This window comes from Empidonax traillii, unplaced genomic scaffold (assembly GCF_003031625.1).
Source record: "Empidonax traillii isolate 1590-97213 ecotype Southwest subspecies unplaced genomic scaffold, ASM303162v1 scaffold623:size392626, whole genome shotgun sequence".
Taxonomy (NCBI): domain Eukaryota; kingdom Metazoa; phylum Chordata; class Aves; order Passeriformes; family Tyrannidae; genus Empidonax; species Empidonax traillii.
In genome coordinates, this window is record NW_020955816.1 from 295,623 (window position 1) to 321,562 (window position 25,940).

Genomic DNA, 25,940 nt, shown 5'->3' on the forward strand with positions numbered 1-25,940 from the left:
CAAAATGTCATGTTTAGTTCTTTAGCAGGTTATGTTAGTGCAGCCAAGTGAACATGTTTATATTGTTTACCCGAATAGTTTTGTAAGTTAGGAACTGGGGTATTAGAAGCACGTCACAGAAGTACAAATCTGACCACAGGAAAAACTAATGTACTGCAAAATTTGGACATAAACCTGAACTCCTTAGAAGAGAGCAGAGCAGAGTCCTTATTCTAAAGTACTGTCTTTGGAGCTTAGTTACAGGGTCATTATTTATTGCTAGTCAACAGTGTCAAGGGGGAAAAAACACCATATCAATTCTTTTGACCCATAACTCCTCCATACCTTCACTCTGTGGTCCCTTCTGCTTGCACAGCACATGCACCTCTGTTGGGATTTAGGAAGAGGGAGAAGCAAGGTGCAGCACACTCTGGAGAGTTTGGTAAAAATATCCCACGCTTTCCTCGTGTTTCAGGTCATAAAGAGGAAGATGAAACGCCTTCTGTTTCTGCCGTGCTCTCCCTGGAACAAACAGCTGTGATTCAGGAAATGGTAAATCAAGATGTGCTTCCAAAGCTGATGATCCCCAGTCCGACCAACGAACCACAGGTGGTAACTGAAGACAAACAAGGAGAAGCAATAAACTGTGCATCAGATGATTTAGATGACGATGAAGAGGAGGAGGATGAAGAAGAGGAAGATGAGGAGGAGATGGAAGATGCCAACATGCCTAAAGAAAATGCTGAAATGCCTCTGATGTGCGAAGAAAAGTTGGACTCTCTGGAAGAACAAAAGAGCACGTCGGAGGAGTCGCCGGAAAACTCTCCAAAGAAAAAGCTGGTGGTGAAAATCCCGAAAGCAAGAGGTGAATCCAACGGTGACGTTCAGGAAACGTTCATGTTTCCCTGTCAGCACTGTGAGAGGAAGTTCACAACAAAACAAGGGCTCGAGCGCCACATGCACATCCACATATCCACCCTCAACCACGCCTTCAAGTGCCGGTACTGCGGGAAGGCCTTCGGCACCCAGATTAACCGGCGAAGGCACGAGCGACGCCACGAGGCTGGGCCCAGACGGAAACCCTTCCTAACCCTGACGTCGTCACAACACCCGGATAACGTTGCTGATAACCAGGTAATCGTGGATGACGGTCTTAAAGACGACCTGAACGTTCCCGGCCTCGCGCAGGACTCCGTTGTCTTGGATTCTGAGAAAGCCTCCCAAGAAACGTCCAACTCGACGTTCGCTGAGGAGAACAAGGAGCCCAAAGAATTGCACCCCTGCAAATACTGCAAGAAAGTGTTTGGAACTCACACCAACATGAGGAGGCACCAGCGCAGGGTTCATGAGCGGCATCTTATTCCCAAAGGGGTCCGGAGAAAAGGATTCTTCACCGAGGAGCCGCCGCTTCCCACGGAGCCGGCCCCCGCAGTGCAGAGTGTGTACATAGCCAGCACGGAGATCGAGGAGGAGGGGGAAGTAGATGATGTCTATATTATGGATATTTCCAGCAATATCTCTGAGAATTTAAATTATTACATTGATGGGAAAATCCAGTCCAACAGCAGCACGAGCAATTGTGATGTGATTCAGATGGAGTCCAACTCTGCAGACCTGTATGGGTTGAATTGCATCATCAGTCCGGTCACAGTGGAAATTTCCTCCAATATAAAGGTTACACAAACACATGTGAGTGAACCTCCTAAGGAACCCTCTAGCAGTGGGAGCAACGAATCCAAAAAGAGAAGAACTGCCAGCCCTCCTCTTGTACCAAAAATAAAAACTGAAATAGAGCCAGAACCTATAACTCCTACAAGTTCTTTAAATCTTCCTCTTAGCATTTCAACAGAAGGCTTATCTTTTCATAAAGAAAAAGGGGTTTATTTGTCATCAAAATTAAAGCAGCTTCTTCAGACCCAGGACAGTAAGAAGATAACTCCATCAGGTGAAATCCCTAAACTAGGACTTTCTGTTACATCGTCACCTATTTTGCCTCCAGTATCCAGCAGGTTTAAAAGAAGGACCAGCTCTCCTCCCAGTTCTCCACAGCACAGTCCGGTGCTTCGAGACTTTGTCAAATCAGGGGAGGGAAAATCTGTGTGGAACGATAATATCCGGGGCTCAAAAATGCCAAAGTTAGAAAGCCACAGCAGCAGCTCACCTGCTTGGAGCGTGACTGGAAGGGAGGACAAAGAGACTCTGAGCCCTCACTGCTTTGACGAATACAAAATATCAAAAGACTGGACGGCAGCTCCAACATTTGGCAACGTGTGCAACCAGCAGCCCCTGGATTTATCCAGTGGTGTGAAACAAAGGTCTGATGTCAAAAGTAAGACTCAGGTCCCCTGGGAGTCCGTTTTAGACTTGAGCGTGCATAAGAAGCCCTGCAGTGATGCCGAGGCTCGGGAATGCAAAGAAAACTCCACACAGCCAACGTGTAGTGGTGTTAAGAAGAAGAAACCGACCACGTGCATGTTACAGAAGGTGCTGCTGAACGAGTACAACGGGACAGAGGCGGCCCAGGACGGCGCGCCGGGGGTGAACAGCAGTGCCAGCCCTGGCAAAGCCCCGGAGCCCCAGGCAGAGCCCGACGTGGATCCCGGGCTCTCGGCATCCTCTCCCACTGACGCTCAGCCCCTCAGTTCCTCCGCCTCCCCTGTGCCACAGGCACCCGCTGCCCCCCCCGTGTGCCAGCTGCCCCCCTTGTTAACCCCCACCAACCCCCCCTCCCCGCCGCCCTGCCCGCCCGTGCTAACAGTCGCTACATCGCCTCCTCCCCTGCTCCCAACCATGCCCTTACCCATTCCAGATGTCTCTGCCAGTGCCACTAACACCTCCTCCTGTCCGTCACCGCTCTCCAACACTACTACCCAGTCCCCACTACCGGTTCTTTCACCTACGGTTTCTCCTTCTCCGTCCCCTGTTCCTTCTGTTGAACCTCTTATTTCTGCTGCCTCACCTGGCCCTCCTACACTCTCTTCCTCCTCTTCCTCCTCCTCTTCCTCCTCTTTCTCCTCCTCCTCATCTTCATCATCTCCATCTCCGCCTCCTCTTTCAGTAGTTTCTTCTGTTGTTTCCTCTGCTGATAATCTTGAAAGTTCTCTCCCAATAATAAAACAGGAAGAAGCTGAAAATGAGCAGCAGAAAGCCAGAGAAGATCCTCACACTTCCAGTGACTCGGGAGTGGTGCAGGAGACCTTCAATAAGAGCTTTGTGTGCAATGTCTGCGAATCCCCTTTTCTTTCCATTAAAGACCTAACGAAGCATTTATCTGTTCATGCTGAAGAATGGCCCTTCAAATGTGAATTCTGTGTCCAGCTTTTCCGGGATAAAACAGACCTGTCGGAACATCGCTTTCTGCTCCACGGAGTGGGGAATATCTTCGTTTGCTCCGTCTGTAAAAAGGAATTCGCTTTTTTGTGCAATTTGCAGCAGCATCAGCGAGATCTCCATCCAGACAAAGAGTGCACGCACCATGAGTTTGAAAGTGGGACTTTGAGACCCCAGAATTTTACTGATCCCAGTAAGGCCAACGTGGAGCACATGCAGAGCCTGCCAGAAGATTCCCTGGAACCTTCTAAAGAGGAGGAAGATGAAGATCTAAATGATTCCTCTGAAGAGCTTTATACCACGATAAAAATAATGGCTTCTGGCGTGAAATCTAAAGATCCAGATGTTCGTATGGGCCTCAATCAACACTACCCGAGCTTTAAACCACCTCCCTTTCAGTATCACCACCGCAATCCCATGGGCATCGGGGTTACTGCCACGAACTTCACTACCCACAATATTCCTCAGACTTTTACTACTGCCATTCGATGCACAAAATGTGGGAAAAGTGTTGATAACATGCCTGAGTTACACAAACACATACTGGCCTGTGCCTCTGCCAGTGATAAAAAGAGATACACACCTAAAAAAAATCCAGTGCCCCTCAAACAGACAGTGCAGCCTAAGAATGGCATGGTGGTTATAGCTGGGCCTGGGAAGAACGCCTTCAGACGAATGGGTCAGCCCAAAAGACTCAATTTCAATGTTGAGATTAGCAAAATGTCCTCCAACAAACTAAAAATAAGTGCATTGAAAAAGAAAAACCAGCTTGTCCAGAAAGCTATCCTGCAGAAAAAGAAATCTGCCCAGCAGAAGGCGGAGATGAAAAACAATCCATCCGAGTCGGACCCTCACATCTGCCCCTACTGCAACAGAGAGTTCACCTACATCGGCAGTTTGAACAAGCACGCCTCATACAGCTGTCCCAAAAAACCCATCTCTCCCTCCTCTAAAAAGAATTCTTCCAAAAAAAGCGCCAGCTCCTCCCCCGCGAGCAGCGACAAGGGCGGCAACCAGCGCCGGCGAACGGCGGACGCGGAAATCAAGATGCAGAGCACTCAGCCCCACCTGGGCAAGACCCGAGCACGGACCTCGGGGCCGGCCCAGCTCCAGCTCCCCTCGGCCTCCTTCAAGTCCAAGCAGAGCGTGAAATTCGTCCCTTCCATGCGCTCCAAAAAGCCAAATTCCTCTTCGTCCCTGAGGAACTCTAGCCCCGTGAGAGTGTCTAAAATGTCCCACGTGGAGGGGAAAAAAACTAAGGTGGTCACTAAGAACAGCTCCGCTGGAATGCCCAGCAAAGCGTCCCGCAAATTGCACGTCAGGATACAGAGGAATAACAAAGCTGTTCTGCCAAGCAAATCTGCTGTGGCAAGTAAAAAAAAGGCAGACAGGTTCAGTGTAAAGTCTAGAGAGAGGATTGGGGGACCCATCACACGGAGCCTGCAGCAGGCAGCAAACGCAGAGGCAGCAGAAAACAAAAGAGATGAAAGCAGTACAAAGCAAGAGCTAAAAGATTTCAGGTAAGCATTTCATTTGAAGTTGAAACAACCCCAGGAACACGTTGCTTGCTGGTTTGCCAATTTTCTTGGTCTGGTTTTTTGGTTTTTTTTTTTCCCTTTTTTTTCTTTTGGAGTTTCTCATGCTTGAATAAAAAAGAAAAAGAAAAGAGAAAAGTTGCATTTCCTGAAACGTGGTTGAGCAGCTCACTGATGCCGAGGTCTGATGTACATACTTGATGCATTTTGTCATGTTGTCATGAAATTTATACACGGTTTGTATAGAGAATGTCTTTAATTATAAACTGAATTGAAAACTCTGGGAAAAAAAAATATATAAATGTCAATACCTGAGTGCAAATAAACTTTGTTGTTAAACTCAAATGTTATTGGAGACACTGACCTTGTATTTGGTATCTGAGGTGGCCCAGAACCATCCTAGATTTGTTCACTGACCTCAAAATCATGACTGCATTCTTTACTCACTGAAGTAACTTGCTTTGGTTTGTAATAAAAAGCATTCTCTGCATATATATACAAGTATATATATAAAGGAAACAAACCATGACCAAATACTTCAAAAATGTATGTGCATACGGATTGAATCAGATCATTAAATACTTAATATAAGGGAAATAGACGTGTAAGAAAATTTACATGACCGTGTAAATTTGTTAGAAGTATCATGCTTTTATGTTTCACTATAAAATTTTATAATTAAAGTTCTATTTCTTTTTTGAGAAGAAGCATTTTAATCACAAGAAAGGGTAATACTTCAATAAATAAATAAAACCTTAATCTACGTGCCTGAGTCCCGACTTACGTCTTCATGTAGTCTCTCCAATCAACAGTATATTTTGCCCAGTGTTTCTAAGCTCTGTTGCTTTGCTCCTGCCCTGTTGTTCTTGGAAACAGGTGTCTGATTTGCCAAGGAACTTTCCCAAAGCTCGCCAGTGATTTGGGGTTTGGTGATTGCAGCGCTGGCCGTGATTAAACACCAGGTTTAGGTTTGAGGGGAGGATGTTTTTTATCGAAGTCATGGCTAAGTGGAGGAGGGGGAGGAACTGGCAGCCTCTGTCAGAACAAGTGTCCCTGAGCAGGATCTGCTGAGTGTCAAAATCCAAACTGTTCACAGCTCGTGTGTCTTATGGTGGAGGCTCCGAGGTGGAAATGGTGAGGAAACGCTTTGCAAAGTAAAGGTTCCCTAGAGCAGAATTATTCCCAAGGGCTAGAGGGGAATTTGACTTAAAATAGTCCATACCCAAATTAGGATGTGTGGAAGGAAAAAAAAATGTTATTGGAATTTGGAGACTAATGGTGTAAAAAATGCCTTTTAGGAACAAGAAATGTCTCCCAGTCCTGTTCTCTTGGGACACAAACATCTTCCTGTTAATTCTCTTCAGCTGCTCTCCCAGTGTTATGTGTGAAACTGCATTTAAATCTTGCCAGAACAGATCAGAATAAGAAGCCAAAATGACACATCTTTGCATCCAAATGAATCATTTGACCTCAGGCAAAATAACGAAGTGCTTGGAAATCAGTGCATATGGGAATTGTTCTGTAGGATTGGGGGGGGGGGGGGGGAAATACCAATTGACCAGGGGTAAGATTTCCTTGACTGGCTCAAATTCCATTACTTTACAGTCTTTATCCGTTTAGTGAATAGTTCCACTAGGAAATTATTTTTGTTTCTGAAAGAACTTTCATAAATTTAGATTGTCTATTAAACTTTTCATGTCAAATATGAAGAACTTTTTGCCTTCATACACTAATGTCAGCACAGTTTAACTTTGATTCTACTCTATGTAGGCACTGTTGGGTTTTGGTTTTTTTTTCCCCCAGGAAATCTCAATATTTTTCCAAGACCTCCTTCATGTAATACTTGTTTTCCACCTTTCAGTTTTTTCTATGTAAACATACTCCGTTCACAAATTGTTTTGTCATTTATATTCAGTTTTTATTTTTTTGTTTATTTTTATTTTCTAGGAATCTCCTGTAAAAAAAAAAAACAAACCAAACAAACCAAACAAAAGTCCCTTACTGCCATGGTAGAGCTGTTGCTCCTCTTAGGATAAGCACTACGCCAAGGGATGGGAAATCCAAGCTTGTGAAACCCGCAGGAACTGACTCACAATCCCAAAATTCCCTGCAGGCTTCTTGCCTAACGCTCAGTGCCAGGCCTAGATTTCCTCCTTTTCGTGCCTGCCACGCACGGGATGATTCAGATTAAAGAGAAAGGAATACTGCTTAAAACAATTACACCCCGCAGGAAACCACCGAGAGGAATAGTGGGATTAACTAAACCGAGGCTCGTGCTCTGCTGTTTGCTCAGCTCCTGGTTTCGTGCAAACCTCCCTGGAGTTCCTTGGCTGCTCGGCAAAGCAGGTTCCTGCAGCGTGTCCGGAACTCAGTGTAGATTCAGGGACAACAATTGCTGCACCCACAAGTATTTTTGTCGTGTATTACGTCTCTTAAAAAGCCTTTTGTCTAAATGAATCAGTAGAGGCCAACCCAGCACGGCAGAATTCCCTTTTCTTCCCACCTTCTCCTCGCTTCCTGACTCTTTTAGATGTCCAGCATACAATGGGAGGAAAAAAAAAAAAAAAAAAGCCTGAATTGGGTGTTTTATGAATTTTCCAACTTCGTATTTACACATGCAAATAAAACTTTCTATAGCAACAATGACTTTCTAAACAGCAGATATTTAATGGATGCAGCGTGTCTTTTTATGGGTCAGAAGGCCAGAGCAGGGCTGCAGACCTGCACGTTTTGGAAGTTCAATCTGTAATTACTCTGAAAGGTTGTACACCTCTAATAACTTAAAGACAGCAGATGGGTCTGTTGTTCCTAACAGCTTTTTATGGCAATGCCATTTGTCACGTGTTCACAGAGCTTTCGAGATTAATGACGGAATGGATGGAAAGTGACTTAGTTTCTTTATACAGCCACCCCCTTATATTTTTGTTCTTGACTTAAAAAGTAATCTACCTCTTAAAAAAATTTGTAGTTTAATACTTGTTTGGTGAATTTGTGCCACTTTAACTTTCACTTTCACTATCATTCCCATTTTGTTACATTTCTGTTATGGGGACTTTATGTTGAAATATTGTATAAAGCATTTGTAGCAAGTTTAAAAAAAAAATAAAATATTTAAAATTATTTAAATTGTTTTGGACACTTCAATTGTACTATATGTGATTTGCATTTTACATTAATTTCATTTTGTCTTCATTTTGGGTTGTTAATCTTGGAGCATGTTCCTGTATTAAAGTTTGCTGTTAGTTATATTGTTTCTTCTATTGGAGAGTGATATAAAGACTATTCTAATGAAAACATTAAAATTACAATTTGACATAAAAGTGGGGTTGTCCTTGCTTTTGAACACTGTAGCCTTGCTGAAGGCGCTGTCAATGCAGGTAAGCAACTGCAGAGGGATTTTCCTCCTCCATCCGTCCATCCTGTAAATTCCAGCTGTAGTTCCAAGTCTGTGGTGTTGCAAGCACTTAATGACCAGCTAGATGGAACTATCATGGCACATTTTCTATAACCAATGAGTAAACTTTTTAAGAACTCATGGGAAACTCGCCTTTTGTGTGGAAAGCAGGAAAAATGAACCCGTGTACATCTAGGAGGAATTAAGTGTTCTTGCATCCTCCAGTTGGCTGTGCCCAGTTCACTGAAATGAATTTATACCGATTTGCCACTTCTGACTTAGCCTTAGGATTTTGCTTTTTAATTGTGGACACGGTTACTAATTTGAAAGTATTTAAATAAAACTTGCACGCACCATTTCAACTTGGGATATTATAGTGTTTTTCTGATACTACAGTGTTCTATTTTTATATGCTTTAAACTTGTGAAATAGTTTAATAATAAAAAAAAATGCATATAAAGACATCTTGGCTCTGAGAATTTTGGAATGTTTGATTCCACCATTCAGATAAATGTTCTGCCTCCTGCAGTGGAGCTGGAAGTGTCTGTGTCCCACACGAGGGTGGGATGGAATGATGTGACTCGGGATAAACCTGAGAGTGTTCCAGTAGCTGTTTCACATCTTTGTTGCTGACAAATGAAATGCCAGTTGGTGTTTGGTCTTTGCAGTCTCAATATTTCGGTCACCTTGTAAGGATTTATTGGCCATGAATAGCAGTGAGATGATCATAAATAAAGCAGCTCATTCCTTAATATTGTGGCAGAAATGCTGTTGCCACTGTTCTTTGCTGTGATAGTAAGTTCTGTTGTGTACCAAGGATGTGCCACCCAGATGTTCACCCTCATTTGCACCCACCAGTTCACCAGGGAGGAGATGTCAGCTCCGAAATGAGAGCAGATCCTCAGGGAGCTTCATCCCTCAATAGGTGACCCATGGCAGATACAAACATCCAGCTTTCATAGTTACTGTTGCATCTCATCTGCATAATTGAATTTCCCTGGCTTTTATAGCTGCCTTTATGATCTGAAGCAACAATAAAGCTGTGATGTTGCCCACGAAGTGCTGACACGTCTTGAAACACATCCAAAGAGGCAGTGAAAACAATTAAACTTGTCCTGTTTACAGAGACCAACTGACACGCTGGGAGAGATCAAATGAGCGTCAGTTTGATGAAAACAGCCATGCTGGAGTTGGAGTGGGGACAGGAGATCTGACACGTTGTGTTTACTTTTTTTTTTTTTTTATTATTTGTTTTCCTTTAGCCAGTTTGCTAGAAGGTGTTAAAGCAGCTTGTGGCTGGGACTGTGAGCTGGGCTGGGTCCTGCCTGTTCAGGGCAGTGCAGGTGATGCAGCCAGAGCCCTCCTGCTCTGCCAGCTCCTCCCTGGGTGAGCTGCCCCAGGGGATTTAGGCTGGGGTGATTCTGGTTCTCTGGTCTGTCAGCATTTGTATTGCAGGACTGTTATTTAAAATCCTGGTGCAGTTCCTGACGATTGTCTTGAGTTGCCTAAATGTTCCATTCCAAATGCAAGTAGGAATGGCACTTGCTCCATTTACTGTGGTTTGCAACTTCATTTCCAAAATTAGGATCCAATTCCAGCTTTTGCTGGAGTCAAGTTCAGCCAAGGAGCTGAATTGCAGCAGCAAACCTGTGACAGACAAACAGCTTGTGAATGACCCTAAAAAGAGGAGACTTTCCATACTAATTCCGCCTTTTATTTACCGAGTGTGAGATCCGTGTGAGTCACATCATGATGTACTTCTGTTCAGGATGAAAAGCAGCTAAAGAGTATTTTTTTGAGCAACAAGTGCATGCTGGTTTGGATCTGAGCTCCTGTGGTAAGTGAATGATGAGAGAGAGGGGAAATTCCACATCTGTTTAATTAAACTGGTGAAGAACAGCAGCTCTCTGATGGAAGAGGGGATGTGTAGGACCTTGCAGTATTTTTTGAAAGAGTGGGATGGTAGGAAAATAAACCTTATTTCAGAGCAAGATGCAAATAAAACACTAAGAAAGGCATGATATATTAAGTGTACATTTAATGGTCCATTGTACACACCAAATGAGAGCGAAAAATTAATGTTATTAAAGAGGGACCTTTTTCTCCTATATATGAAGGAGTTACTGTCATTTCTTAAAGCTTTGTTTGGGATTTTCCTTTGCAATTTAAGTGATGTCTAAGATGTGTTTTTTTGAGTGAAATAATTACCAAGGTAACACTGACTGGGGCAGCTGATGCTGCTTTGTGCCCATCACTCACATCCACACCCAGAGGTGTAAATGCAAGTAGATGGTTAGAGTGGGAATGGGTGTGAAGTTTTCAATGTCTAACAGAGGATTCCTGGCAGAACAGGGGAGCAGGAGGTGCTGAAGTCCTGTGCTGCCTCTGGACCGCAATCTCCAGCAACCAGCTACTCCTAATCCTGCTCCTTACTTCAGAGGGAGCTTTGCTGCCACTGAGTCACCTTGGAGTGCTGCTTCCCACTCACACTTCATCGCTTTCCACTCTCATTTTGCTGCTCCTGCACCTTTAATCCTCTTAGCAAGTCTTCAGAAATGCTTTTGGTAGAGCAAGCATTGGACAAAGAGCATGGAAACACTGCTTGCCTTATTTTTTTTCCTTTTTTTTCTTTTTTTTTTTTCCTTTTTTTTCCTTTTTTTTTTTTTTTTTTTTTAAATACAAAGCAGTAAAATTGAAACTCAAAGGGAAGCTTGAGCAGGCATCAGGTTGGAGGGAGGCTTTTTCTTAGGAGGTGGGTAGCTGCTTGATTTTCCTTATTTATTCAAAGCTCCAGTGGTTTGTGGAACACGGCGTAGCAATCAGCAACATGCACTTTGTTTGTGTATGTATCACTCTGTTTTAATTTTTTTAAGACTTTTATGTTTCACAAGCCAAACAGGGTCTCTGAGTCATGGTTTGGATGACAGCGCTCCCAGAAACTGCCAAAGGGTTGTGAGAAACAGCTTTGATTATTCAGTGGGTGATGTTTCAGAAGCACGGGCTCAGCTCTCAGCCTGGGTGGTGCAAGGTGCTGTGGGACAGCAGCGAGCAGCAAAACTGAGGATTGCACCACTCAGAATGCCCTGAGCCAGTCAAAAAAAGAGGAAAAATCTTATATTTGGGCCTGTTCCAGCACAGCCTTCCTTGATTCCAGCTGAGGGAGCTGGGGGGGGCTCAGCCTGGAGAAAAGGAGGCTCAGGGGGGACCTTCTGGCTCTGCAACTCCCTGACAGGAGGGGGGAGCTGGGGTGAAGGTTGGGCTCTGCTCCCAGAGAACAAGGGACAGGAGGAGAAGACACAGCCTGAAGCTGTGCCAGGGGCTGCCCAGGGAGGTTTGGAGTGCCCATCCCTGGAGGTGCCCAAGGAAGGACTGGACGTGGCACTCAGAGCTCTGGGCTGGGGGACAAGGTTGGACTCGATGATCTTGGAGGACATTTCCAGCCTTAATGAGTCTGTGATTTCTTCTGCAGTTCAGGCAGTGCTGCTCAGCAGAGCAAAGTAAATGCAAGGACTTTTTCAGGGGAGGGACTTTGTTGGGAACACAGAGGATGTGCTGCCCACTGAGGGCATCTGAAGGCTCATTCCCGTGTCCAGACCGTGTGTGAACAGCACTCAGTGACATTCCAGGTGTGTGATGGTGGAGTTTATGGAGTGTTTCATTTAGGTGCTGAGATTCCTGCTCAACATTTCAGTGTGGAAGGAGGTGGAAGGATGATAAATAATGAATTCTTCATCACTGAGCTGCTTTAGAGAATTTCACACTCAAACTCTGCTGCCACTGGAGTTTGGAGTTGTTTTCTCCATTCATTGTGGCAAATGCTCTCACTCTAAAGCACATTTTGTTCTGTGGTTTCTTTTTTTATGTCATGAGATGTGCAGGACAGAGGGGTCATCCTGGTGCTGCTGGCCTTCAGCAATCATTTTGAACTCCTTTGGAGCCACCATTTCTATGTAAAGCTAAATAAAACCAACTAGAGTGTTCCCTGGGTGTGATGGAAGTGCTCTCGTTCTGGTATGGATGTGATTCAGCACATACCAACTTTTTACCAAATTGGATTCCCTGACAGGGTAGAAGATGGGTTTGAGTACTGCTATTTTTAATCCCACATTCTTCACCTTTTGGCTCACACAATGCCCTGTGCTGCTTTAAAAGGGCAGGAAGATAAATTGCTGTCATGATACTGTTCATCTAAATTTATAGAGCTAGGCCAGGAGTTCTTAAAGTGACTGATAATCTCTTTGAGTACCTTCAAGGAGACTGATTTTTCTGGAGGAGCTCAGGAGAATTCCTCCACAGAGGAATCCTCAGTGCTGGGTTCCTTCCAAGTGGCTGCTTTAGATCACTGGTTGCTTTCGAAAATGGAGTTATATTTAAGTAATATGGTGCTGGTACATCAATTTTAGAGTCCCCTGGATGAGTTTTGGGCATGGTGTGAGATTCCTCCTTGCTTTTGGTTTGGTGTTCATCCCCAGAGCGGAGCTCTGCTGCTCTGGAGATTTTGCTGGGGGTGGAACTAAGTCAGCAATGAAAAAACTTGAACTCTCAGAGCACATGCAGGAAACAAAGCAATTTTGGAATTCTTGTGGGGGAGCAATGCTGCTTTAAAGGCATGAAGCTCTTTGAAGCGCTGTGGTTGGAGGTGCTGTTAGGGTGTCTTCTTGGAAGCTGAGGATGCAAAGGATCTCAGTAACAGGTTTTTCCAGTTTAGATTCATGAAAGGCCTGACCATAAAAATCATCATATTCATGTTATGTCCCTCAGCATTACGTGATGGAAAGATAAAATCCTGACCTGCTGCAGCTCTTTCATGAATAAACACAAGTAAGTCTCCAAATATCCACACTACAACACGTTAAGATCCTTTTTCCTCTCTGCTGTCCCCAATTTTTAACCACAGGAGCAGGACTCTCCCATAGAGAAGGGAGCCATCCCCCTCAACAAAATTCTAACCACAAACCTTTTTGTCTTGCTAAATATTTTGTTTCACTAAAACAAGACAAAAATCTGTTCGCTGGTGGTTGATGTTTTTAATGTTTTTCCAAGCCCTAGTTTTGTGTATTTAATTTCCCATTAAGCAATATGTTAGTGCCAGAGAGAACATGCCAGTCAGGGCAGCAGCACGATGGTTTAAACCTCACTGAGAGCAGAAAGCCCAGAAATGGCATTTTCCTCCCTCCCCAAACCCCTCCCATTTGCCTTCTGGCCTGTGAAATCGCTCAGCCTAATTCTGCAAAGCCGAGAATTTAGGCTTAAATATCCATATTTCTATGTGTGGGGTTTCTCTTTTTTTGTTTTTGGTGGGTTTTGTTTTGTTTGTTTGTTTTTCTTTTGTTGTTGTTTTTGTTTTTCTTGGGGTTTTTTGGTTGTTTGGTTTTGTTTTTTTTGTTTTGCTTTGTTTTGTTTTGGTTTTTTTTAACTAGGCAGTCAATGATTTGTGTCAGTTTAGATACTGTTTAACCCTTGATAGGATCTGTCCCTGCCATGTTTATTGCTGGACATGTTGGAGGGTGCATGTCTGAAATTTTGGGCCACATTCATGGGGGTTTTGTTGATTAGGGGTGTAGAAGTATAAGCTGTGCACAAAAAAACACACTGTTTGAGGTTGAAGTGTGAACCTGAGTGGCCCTAATTCTTGTCACATACAGCCCTGACTTTGTGCCCTGGATTTCCTGGTGTCACCAGTGGCCACCTCAGCTCGTTCCCCTCTTCGTTCCCACAAATAACATGCCTTGTTTTTCTTGGGCATTTCTAGAGGACTAAACTGGCAACCTGGCAGAATGTTAATGGCACAAGTGTGGTACAGGACAAGGTAATTTAATTTGCATAAAAAATACCAAATGTATTTCGGGAATGTCTGAGGGGAGGGGGTGTGCCGAGATTTGGCATTTTTACTGGCCTTGCAGTTCCTGTGTGCTGCTCGTGGCGAGGCTCGGGGGCCTGGGAAGGGAATGAGAGTAGGAATTTGGTTTGGACAAGTACTTGAGTGTTCTGGAGAGACTTTAATCTGGTAACAGGGAAGCAGGTGGTGGGGAAACCTTTGTTCCCAGCTCTGCTCTGAGCTGCAGATTGTCGGGGCGACCTTGGCAAATCACTTTCCATCTGACTCAGTTCTGGAACTGAAAAATGGGATTATGGTCCTGACTCACACTGCAAAATGCTTTCAGATCCAAGGATGGAAGACTGTAAGAGCTGGGATTTAGTGTAGTTTTATTGTAGCAAGTCTCAGTGGATCTGGTGATTTATCTCTTTTAGTAAAGGTGTGCTCTCAGAGAGAGCTTTAGGCCCTGTCTATGTGTGAAAAAATAGCCTCATTTACCTTCTGGGTTAGCTTTAATTTATGGAGTAGCTGATGCATCTACCAAACTGTTCATCCTGATTTAAAAGTCCTTAGTTCACAGAGAAAACTTCCTGCCACCTAACATTTGGGTTCTGGGCCTTTTTGCCTCGCAAGGAGAGTGTGTTGCACCCCAACCCATCCCAACCCATTCCAGCCCTCACCCCTTCCCGAGGGGAGCCCTCACTGCTCAAGGTGGCTGAGAATTCCTCCTCTTTGCCTGTCTCCAGTTACCCCAGCACTGAGATGGTGAGAGCAGGTGCAAAGTGACAGTGCTAAAAATACCCATTTCAATCCCTGTCCCTAACGCAGGGGAGGGGATTTCAGCTCCCCTCCCCCTCGGAGATGAGCTCGCCTTGCACTCCCAGAGTTGGTCTGAGTTCATCCAGGCATTCCTGCTTTCCTTTAAACAGCCTCCTCAAATGAGAGTTACCAATCCCCTTCAGTCTGATGTTGGTAAAGAGGAGGGCACTGATTCCTGATGGCTTTGGTGGAGCAGAATGGAAAGGCAGCAACAAGAGCTCCACGAAGAACTCAATTTGACTTCCTATTTAGAAAAACAATCCCTTTTTATCTTGTTCCTCTAATCCTCAAATTCCCAAGAATAAAGCATGATCTCTTAGCTTTAAAGCTTGATGAAATTAGGGGTCAAAGGTCACAGAATCCCAGAATGGTTTGGGTTGGGAAGGAACCTTAAAAGCTCATCCCATGGGCATGGACACCTTCCACCAGCCCAGGCTGCTCCAAGCCCTGTCCAACCAGGCCTTGGACACTTCCAGGGATCCAGGGGCAGCCACAGCTTCTCTGGGCAACCTGTGCCAGAGCTCCCCACCCTCCCAGGGAGGAATTCCTTCCTAATATCTGATTGAGATATGCATTTGAAAATTCAGGGCGGATTTTCCCCGGTAACTTCATTTCTTTGGATTTTAGGCTTTTTAAATATCTTTTTCCTTGAGGTTTCCCACAGGATCGTTACCTCCACTAAAACATGGATGTTATTGATTATAGAAAATCTTTTACAAATTATAATTAATATTTTGACAGAAAGCATTACTTACATGGAAATGTTCTAAACAGAGAGGAACTAAAATTTCTCTCTTCTAGTTATAGTAAAGAACCGGAGCCAAACAAACTGAACTTATTTTGGATATTCTGCTGTTTCCCTTGGTAACAGTCCTTATATGGGACAACAAAAATCTGGCTTTTGTTGACCTTCCCATTACCATTTTCTGGTTCTTCCACACTGAATCCTTCAATATTGAATTCACAAAGGGCTGGAGAGGCTGATTTACCCAGAACAATAACAAAACTTTTGGCAGAGAGTTTTAACCACTGGTTTTAATTGGGAAATAATTGAATTGCTCACTTTTCAAAATTTCTGTGGCTTTGGTCTTCTGTTGTAATGGAAAATTCTGCACTTCTTCATGTCTGACTTGCAGTTACACTGTGTAAGGACAAACTAAGTGACATCTCCTTTAAAGGGTGTATACAGACCTCTAAAAATAACCTCGCGTAATAAAATTATATTTCAAAAGGTCTCCCCTTGGAAGAACTTAAGTAGTTGGGTTTTGGTTGGGATTTGGAAGAATTTGCCTGGAGAAGGAAGGTGTGTAATTACCTGGGGGGGGTCCACAGGTGTGAGGGGGAGCAGACAAGTATGTGCACGACAGGAAAAAATGCTGAATTTAAAAACAAATAGGGGATTTTTCTGCGATCTTTTAGTGTGAGGAAGTTTAGCTTGGGTTTCCATTTGAACTGAAATCATGTGTTTAGAACAGGGTAGAAACCTTTCAGCTTCCTTTGCTCTGAGTCACGTCAGGCTTTTCTCCTTGAAATCACAGCTGACGGGGGTGTAAAATTAAAATTTGGCAGTTAAAATCTCTGGGTTTCGCTTTCACTTTGGGGATTCTTGGGGTTTAGTTTAAAATGTGAAGTGAAATAAGTTCTCTGCAGTAAAGGCCCTGTAGTGACCTGCACGTGTCCCTTGTCACATCTGCCAGTGCAGTGGGGACAGAATTGTTCTGCAGACCCTGAGCTGGGCAGAAGTGACCAGATGTGGTGGCACTCTCGTGTGAAATATGTATCTTAAAATATGTATTTTAAAACCTGACATGGACTACCCTGAGAAAACAGACCGTGACTCTTCTAGTTCTGGACATAACGGGGGGTTTGTCCGTCCCAGCTGGAGGGTCTGGGGTGTGGGGTGGGAGGGTCTGGGGTGTGGGGTGGGAGGGTCTGGGGTGTGGGGTGGGAGGCTGGAGCTGCTTCCAGTTGGCATCGTCTGTTCCCTGCGTAAATAAACTCATGGGGAAAGTTCACAATTAGGCAAAAAAAAAAAAAAAATCCCCTCCTGCCTTCAGAAGTGGCTCTTGGTGCTTCCAGTGTGGGTGGAATGTATTTTTTTTTTTCCTCACAGGCGACTAAAGCCTCTGTAGGACCCTGAAGCGCGTTTCTGATCCCTGTTGGGTGAGTTTTTCTGCCTCTCTGTGTGCACAGTTACAGGCTCCGGGTGGCCTCTAGATGTCCCTCCTCCTCCTCGCATAACCCCAGCGCCAGGCAATGCAGGAAACCCGGCTGCGCCTCCTCCCCCTGCTCCAAGGAATAAGAGAGCCCTCGGCACATCCCGCCAAACCAGGTACCCGACAGCGCTGGGAGGATGCTCAGGGCTCACCTCTCTGTGTCCCCAAACCATTCCACCGTTCCTGCGGGCAAGGAGTGGCAGAGAACTTTGCAGATGTGACACCTGCAGTGCCCTTGCTCTCGCAGCTGGGCACGAGGAACAAGGTCTTCTCTAGTCATGGGCGCTTCTGGATTAAAAGTGGGTTTTAATTAAAAGGAGAGTTTTCTTTTGTTTATGATCTTTTAAGGCCTGAGGTGTTTCTCCTCTGGATCCTGGGGAGCTTGGAGATGGTTTGTAAGAAGGGGGTTTATCCCCATCACCGTATTTGTATCTGGTCAATATTAGTGGGCCAAGTGCTTTGAGACCTTTCAGGCTGAGTATTCACTCTGCTCAAGAAAAGAAAAAAGGATAACCTGGGATGTTGTGCTTTCTGCTTTGGTGGCCTGCCAGGAGCTCCAAGAGCAGCATTACAATGCAAATTGCAGCGCTGTGATAATATGCAGAAACATCAGTTGGGTTGTGAGATAAACTGTGGAATGAAGCTCTGTGGGTCGGGGACAAATTAAAGACCTGGCCCAGTGTATTGGTGAGGCTGAATCGATTTACTGTTGGTTTTAACAAGACACTGGTTTCTGCTCCTTCATTTCCCCACCATTAACGTGCAGATAATAATCTCCTTTATACTGATGTAAGAGCTAAGGAACACGGTGCTTAACACGTGTAAAGCTGAAGGTGAGAATGAGTATCAGCAAAACCTTTCTTAAACACGTTCCAAAAAAATAACATAGTTAGTAAAATGCTGAAGTTTACTGCCTCCTGAATAATGGAAGTGGTGGCTAATGAGATGTTAACATCCCTAACTGGCACAGACCATTCAGTTGTGGGAAAATTAAATCCTGGGCATCCCTTCCCTGCTCAGCACTTGTTGAATGACTTGTCCTGCTTCAGCTCCACGTGATGGGGCAGGTACTGTGACTACTCATCTTAAAGCTGTCTCTGATTAAATGCAACTCTCTGTGTATTTTCAGGGACTTCTGACTGGAAAAGGAGAGGTGAAATAATCCTCCAGCATTATCCTCTCCTGCCTTTGCTCGGATGAGGTGGGACAGACAACAGGGACAGTGGTTTCTTCTGCTGGAAGCACTCCCGTCATTTCATCCTTCCAGAGGAAAGAGCCCAGAGCAGATCCTGCCTTTTCTGGAGAGTGGGGAACTGTGGGTGCTGGGGAGAGGGGGATCTCGGGGTGCCCTGGCACCAGGAGCCCACAGACCCACAGACCCACAGCTGGTGCCACAGCGTGGGGGAACGTTCAGGCATTTGCAGGCAAAGTCCTTGTGTCAGAGGGTGGGTGGCTCTGGGTGATCCTCCTCTTCCTGGGAGGGCACAGAGGGGTTTGACATACTATGCAATTAAATCCTGAAAGGACTGTTGCGTCATTTTAGTTTCTACTTTGCATCCCAACGGGTAAAGAACTGGGCACCCCACAAAAAAAAACCACTGAAGGGAGTGGCAAGTTTTGCTGAGGGTTCCACTTGTGAAGTCTGAGGACACCCCAGTCCCTTTGGACCATTAGCTTTAATGACTGTGATGCTGTTGGCTTTGAAGTGCATCAGGACCCACGTTTTTTGGGAGGACCACCTGTTATCTGGTATCTGTGAAAGCACTGACAGCCCAGTTTCATAAAGGGAATTATTGCATCCATCTCTCAAAAGCTGCAATTATTTTTGTCGCCAGTCAAGATTTATTTATTTATTTAGTGAGAGTAACAAACACGGGTGTTTCTGTGCACTATCAGGCAACACTTGTCCTTAAGTACAACAACACGTGTCCTTAAATAGGAGGCTTGTGTTTGTTGTGACTCTACAAATGCATGTCGAGTTCCAGTGGTCCTGTCCAGGGGGAATCCATGAAGGCAGCTGGCAGCCAGTAGAGATACATTCCAGAAACAGAGGGATCAGCTGGTAAAATGCAGTGCAGAAAGTCTGTTACCTGTTTCTTGCCCCCAAATGGTGACAATCACACCCAAGGTGCATCATCTCACAGAGGTGTCTCTGCCCAGTTCACCTCCCAGCCTGGACACGTTTCTCCAGGATCCCTGGAGATGTGGTATCCAGGTTTGGGACCAAGGAGGCCAAGGGGGTTGATTGCCCTATTTCCCTCTTGTTTCAGCCAGTTTGCTCCTGCCATTGTCTTTGCACTCCACACAGATAAGCAGAGATCTGTGCATGCACATGTTAGTTAAAAAAAAAACAAACAAGTGCCCAATTGATTCTCCTTCCTATCACCCTGAGAGAGTCAAAAAAAAGGCTCAATTTTATATGGATCTTCATATACATATATGGCAGATATTAATATAAATGTATGAAATTGCTGGAAACAGTTAATTTTGTATACTTTTGACGAAAATCGAATTGTTCAAAGCGAATACAAAAGCTTTAAAGTAGAAACATTGGGTTTGTTCACCATAAAAACATCCTTCCTTGGAAGGCAAAGGCCTTTCAGGACCTTGTATTATCTCACTGCAGGTTTTTTGGATGAACCAACCCCTCTTGGAGGCTTTCTAAGTGCAATTGTGGTTTGGGGCGAGGCTGAGATGCTGAGAATGAGTTGAACCATAAAAAGCTGCATCCCCTTCCACGCTGGAGGTGACACTTCCAGTCCAAGGCTGTGAGACCACCCAGACACTCGTGCCACTGCTGGCTGCTCTGTCCCATTCCTGGAGAGGAGAATCTCCAGGATTTGTTCCCTTTGGAACAGCTTTTTGCTGGCAGTAAAGTTCCTCTTGAAATAATGTGATTTAGTAATTCCAAAGGAGGGACTGAGATTTTTCCCAGCAGCCTTGGAACGCTGAGGTTCTCATTATTCATTACAGTCAGAAGTGAGTATCCAAATCTGCTGGGCAGCTTGGTGAATTGTGGTCAAATAGCACAAAAAATTAAGTTTCCTGGCCTTATGTGTGTCTCCCAGCAGCTGGTGTGCACAGACAGCTCTCTGAGCAGTTTGCCTCACTTCAGTTCTGCTCATTATCTTTTTAGTTTCTCTCCACCTTTTCTCTCATCATGTGCCATTAGTGTGGTAAACCCTGTTCCTTCAAACAGGAGTTCCCTCCCTGTGTGCCTGCACAGCATGTAGATCACTCGGAAAACGAATATACAGTGCTCACAAACCCAACTCCAATATACTCTTGACTTCAAGAGTAATTGGGGATTGATTGATTGATTGATTAGGATTGATTTTTCCCAGTGCAGCCTCGTCAAAGACCACACTTAATGTATAAATATTCACTGGTCACTTGAGGACTGGTGCTGAGGAAGAGTTTTCTTGCCATGCAGCCCAAACCCTGCTTTAAACAGCCCCTTCTGCTCAGACCCCACTCAACTTCCAGGCAGTTAAATTAAGCAGGGAATTCTGGCATGGATGCTGCCCAGTTCAGTGCCTTCAGGGCATACCAACGAGGTTACTGCTGTGTAATTTATTTTTGCTGCTTTTTTTAGAGTGGCATTAGCTGTAATAACTGACAGACTCAAGGAGGGAAGTGTGTACATTGTTGTGATATAGGAACAATTTTTTTTCCCCCCCCAGAGAAATTCTGGTTTATCACACGAGCCTGTAAATATGTATTTTACAATTTTAAAAGCACGCCTTCACGTCCCTGGTTGTAAATGCTCTGTTTTTAAAGTTTTATAACATGTGTGACTCAACCAAGAGACCACAGCACACAGATTTATATTGCTCTGGTCTGTTTGAAGGGTCCATTCCAGTCTAAGCTGTGGCAGAAAAATATCCACCAAGAAACAACCCAGGGTTGTACCAGATTTTATCATTTTTCCTCAAATAACAAACAGTGTTTTTTTGGAGGGTGGGGGAGTTGATTTTTCTTGCAGAAAAAAAAAAAAAAGAATCAGTTCAAAATGGTGTCGTTTCTCTGGACCAATGAGGATATTTCATTCACAGTGAATTCAGGAAAATATGCCTTTTTTTTTTTTTTTTTTCTCCCAAGGTAGAATTTCACAGTTTTGCAGCAAATTTTTAACCTCCCCCGTGCCTGCTGATGAAATGTGAAATTTTGCCTTTGACTGAAATCACGAGGTCTTGTGAAAATTCGAGGAGAGGGTGGGGTAAAGACTCAGGTTTTGCATGTAGGAATTTGCAAGGACGACACTGGCAGCTCTGCAGTGCTCTCACGACAGTGCTGATACTGAGCAGTTTATTAAAAATAAACTGGGAGGGGGGGGAGATGTGGCAGGACCTGGTTGGTGTTTGGGTTCTGAGCCTTGCTCTGAAAGACTGAAAGCTCTGTTTGTCTGTCTGCCGTGTAAAGAAAAAGAACGACAATAAATTAACGTGGCAAACTGCATCATGGGAATGTTTTTTGTTATTTCAGCCAAGGAGGTCTTAAAAATAGAGCTTTGGTGTGTTCTGGCCTGAAACAGTGGGTTTGGGGGGTTTGTGGTGGGTGGCAGGAGAGGAGGGAGGAGGTGGGAATGTCACCGTGGTCTGTCAGGCTCCATCCATGCAAACAGTGATTCCTGCAGCCTGAGCTCTCCCGACAGCTCCACACTCCAGGTCTGCACGCTTGGCTGAGCATCACACAAGTCCTGGGTAGTTTGGACTCTCCATTCACAGCCAAACCTCTTGTGGAGCCCTTGCAAACACGGTGGGAGCAACACAACCCCACCAGTATCAAGGGTTGTTCTCATCCACTGGAAGGTAAATGTTTGGGCAGGGTTGGAGGTGGGAGGGTTGTTTGCCTTCCTAGAAGTAGTCCCTGTTTCATACATCATATTCTAAAACAGGACATTGAGGAATCCTATGCTTTCTCCAGGGCTGTGGGATTTGTCACTTCTCATGGAATCCCAGAATGGTTTGGGTTGGAAGGACCTTAAAGTTCATCCAGTGCCACTTCTGCCATGGGCAGGGACACCTTCCACTGGCCCAGGCTGCTCCAAGCCCCATCCAACCTGGCCTTGGACACTTCCAGGGATCCAGGGGCAGCCACAGCTTCTCTGGGCAACCTGTGCCAGGGCCTGCCCACCCTCATTGTAAAAAAACTTCTTTAAATCCACTTTAAATGGACTCTTCTTCAGTTTAAAACCCCGTAAGGAAATCCCTGAGGGTGATGGGCATCCCTCATCACAAGGGCAGAAATCCAGCCACCTTCCTTAAAACCAACAGCAGATACAACAAACAGGTTTGGAACAGCTGAACTGTAGGTGCTAAGATTGATCTCACATAGGCTAAAAACAGCTCTTTTGCCCCAGAAAATCTGAAGGTTCCTTCTGCATTACAAATCTGACCTGTGAGTGAAAAAAACACTGTTGTCATTGTCACACGTCAGTGCCTGCAGCAGCTTAACGGGCCCCTCTTGCAGTGTCACAGCCTGTTTGGCTTCAGTGCCATCCAGCTTCAGTTAAGTTTTGAGGGATAGGATTGTGCTGAACTGTCACTCCCTCCCTGCCTGAGAACCCTCTGAAATATTCTTTAAATAGCTCCATGCCTTCATTCATCTGTCTGTGCTGCCACATGAAGCAGCACTAATTACTCCTTTTTATCAGAGCTGTGGCTTTTTGGGGACAAGACTACGTTCAAAAGCGGGTGAGGAGGAACACTCTCTCGCGATGAAGCCCCTGCCTTGGTGCTGTCCAGCTCTGTGTCACTGCTGGCAGCTGCCCGGAGGCAGAAGGGTGCAGACAGCGTGACTGCCGGTGGCAGAATCCCCTCCCAAAATCCCAGTTAGGAAACCCAGTGGGCTATTTCAGTCTCTGGTGTCAATGCTAATCGTAAATACTCTTTCAGGGCTGTAGGAGACGCGGAGAATTCTTTATGCTCGGGAGAGAAAACCGGACACGGAGGACGTGAGCACATCACACCCGAGCTCACCCGGGAGCCACATCCACCAGCAGAGCCGCCCACCCCGCGCTGCCGAGCAACATTTCCCCCGGGTTCTGAGCAGCGGAGCCTCTGAGCCTCTCCCCGGGGGGTGTCTGGCTCCTGTCAGGAGCTGCCAAGGTCGCCGCTCAGGAGCTGCGGGTGCCCCTGGGCGCGGTGACAGCGAGGATGCTCCGGCGCCTCCCCCGGGGCTGGCACGGACAGAGCAGGGATGAGCTCGCCTTGGGAAGCTGAGGGAGAAACCCGTTCTGGGCCACAGATCGGGAACAATCCTCGCTCGTTCCCCGGGGAGGCAGAGGAGGGGCCCCGCAGGTGCTCCGGGCTAGTGGCCGCTTCAGCCCCTGCCGCGTTTGGTTTGTGAATTCCTTTGCAGCTGCCTTGGAAGAAGAGGAGGTGGCTGTTGGAGATGAGACAGCTCTGGAAATATTTAATGTATGTCTAGATATGAAGTGCTAATGCAAATAGCTCCCCCCCCCCTCTCCTTTTTCGTACTGCTCTGCTGAGTTTTGGGTCACCTTGACTCCAGCAGCTTGGTTTCCTTTCTGTTAATTTTTTTTGCCCTTGCTGTGCCAGTGTCAGTGGCTGTCAGGGAGCTGTGAGAGGGTGTTAACTCCAAGCTCACCTAAAGTCAACTTCCCTGGGCCTCTACACCCCTCCAGCTGAAGCCCTGGGCTTCAGATTTCTGTGGGGACAGAAATCTGCAAATCTGGACTATAAAACGTGGTGTTTGTTATCAAACTCCCATCTTGTAATTTGAACAAGACGTTTCTTTTATATATTGAATATTCCTGCAGCTGGAGTTTTTAACTGGCAGACTCCCTGAACTTCATTCTCGGGTTCCTCTATCGTGTGCAGTCATTCAGGCTTACCTGGGGTGCACTGATTCAGGAATGCTCTTCATTTAACCTTGAGAAGTGAAATATCCAGATCATTTCCTGTAGTAGTGTCTGTATCTGAGTTCAGCTTCTATTTGTGCTCAGCATTGACTGATCAGAGTCCTTTCAGAGTTGGTATTTCTGTTCTACGAGGATATTTATACATTAATTAAGCCATACTTCAGCCCTACTTCTGATAAACTACCCAAAATATTCTCTAAGTCCTTTAGAGTAGGAATTTTTTCTCTCTGCACCACTTAGGTCATTTTCTTCTGTGGCTTTCAAATTTTTTTTTTTTTGAAAGAATAAAACTCAACCAAACAAAATTCTCTTTCAGCCAAGAGCTGATGGAGATGTAATCTGAAAGAAGGCAGAAATACATTTAATTGCTGCCTGTGATGCCAAACCTTAAGTGCATTGCTTCAAAGTGAGTCCTGCAAAACTCCATTTGCCTGGCATGGCACAGGCAGCAGAACTGCAGGAGCATTCCAGAGCTGATCCCAGTGCTGATGTCTGCTGGGGAATAATCACATCCATACATCCCCACGGATCCAGCCCTCCCTGAGGCAGTGTTGTGCTGGAAGCAAAAGCACAACAATCCCTATCTGCTGTTTGGTTTTTTCTTTCTTTTTTTTTTTTTTTTTTTTTTTTCCAGAGTCTCTGCCTTGTACCAGTGAAACTCTGACTTGTGACACACAACAAATGAGTTCTCCCTCGTTACCATTTGGAGCTGATGACATCTCATTAGGGACAATATCTGAATGTTCTTCTCTGAGCCCTTCCCCTTTCCTGAATCCTTTGCCACCAAAAACTTCGTTGTGAATAACCCCATTTCTTGCCCAGGGTATTTCTGGAGCTGTGAAGTCCCACTATAATGAAAGGCCTGTTCTGTTGATGTAATGAGTTTAGCTGAGTTTCTTCTCTCCCTTTCAGCCATTTTCCTGGGGCATATTGTTGTCTGTTTAGTGGGATAATTGGACATGGAAGAGAAGCAGATCTCCACTGAGCTGGTGTTTTCCAAGGCTCTTCTGTCCCCATGTGAACCGCTCCTGTGCTGCTGCCAGCCTGGGCTGGGGGTGCCCAGAGCCCTTTCTTTTCCATTTTGAAAAATTTAGCTTTGGAAATTGCAATTTGGGAAAATTAACAGGTTATCTGTTCTATCAGTAGTTACTTTCTGTGCAGGGTCAGCTGATGGAGCTCACGTTAAATAAACCTGGGCACAGCAACACAGGTGTCAGCTTGTGAGTCAAATCCAGCTGAGCTGCAGTGAAGAATGTGGAAAATATCATTTCTGTACCTCACAGATGGTCATTCCTTAGGAGCAAAATATACTGAGCTGAACTGGAGCATCCCTTGTCCTGTGTCCAGAGCCTTGGTGTGCTGATCTGCTCCCAGTGCCACTGGGAGAGAAGGCCATGGATGCTGAGCAGGTACAGCCCCCAGAGCAGCCCAAACACAAAGGGCTTGTTTTCTTCCTCTCTGGTTTTCAGGGACAGGGACTGAGCTGACCCAGTGGCAGCAGGCTGTGCACAGGGGTGTGAAGTGATCTGTGTTGTGTAACCACTGCCCCACATAGAGCAGGGACCCTGCGGGCAGCAGGAGGGGGTGGCAACGCTGCTGCTCCTCTGGAAAATCCTCTGGAAATCAAACAGTAAACAGGCTTCAACATTTCCCCACTTCATTCCCTCTCTGGGAAGTTCTCTTTATCCCCAGGGTGCCCATCCCTCCAGTGATAGGGTCCTGAGCACCTGCAGAATAAAGGTTTTATAAGATTATTGAGCTGTTTTGCTTTTCAAGAAGCTCCAAAGTGTTCTCCTAATGCAGATTAGAACTATGAGTTAGTCTGCAACACTAAAACCACTGAAGTCTTAAAGTTGGAGAAGTTTTGCTGAGAAAAAAAGGGGAAAAGGGACTTTCAAGTAGTCTCTGGCATAGTTTTTTTTTATTTTTTTTTTTAAATTATGCTTTAATATTTCAGAGCTCG

At 45.3% G+C, this 25,940-nt stretch overlaps 1 protein-coding gene across 3 annotated transcripts in view; it reads left to right on the forward strand.

Annotated features, from left to right (window-relative positions):
• The window catches only part of PRDM2 (PR/SET domain 2), a 56,821-nt gene extending 39,614 nt beyond the window's left edge, over positions 1–17,207 (forward strand). For 2 of the 3 annotated variants that reach the window (XM_027898770.1, XM_027898771.1), the window contains 2 exons: positions 455–4,829; positions 6,792–8,700. In XM_027898770.1, the coding sequence (XP_027754571.1) occupies positions 455–4,829; positions 6,792–6,804 (4,388 nt within the window). In that variant the 3' untranslated portion in view covers positions 6,805–8,700. Of the gene's footprint in view, positions 1–454; positions 4,830–6,791; positions 8,701–17,068 lie in introns of those variants that run through there. The other variant, XM_027898772.1, reaches the window with a different exon arrangement.
• Positions 17,208–25,940: the final 8,733 nt, after the last annotated feature.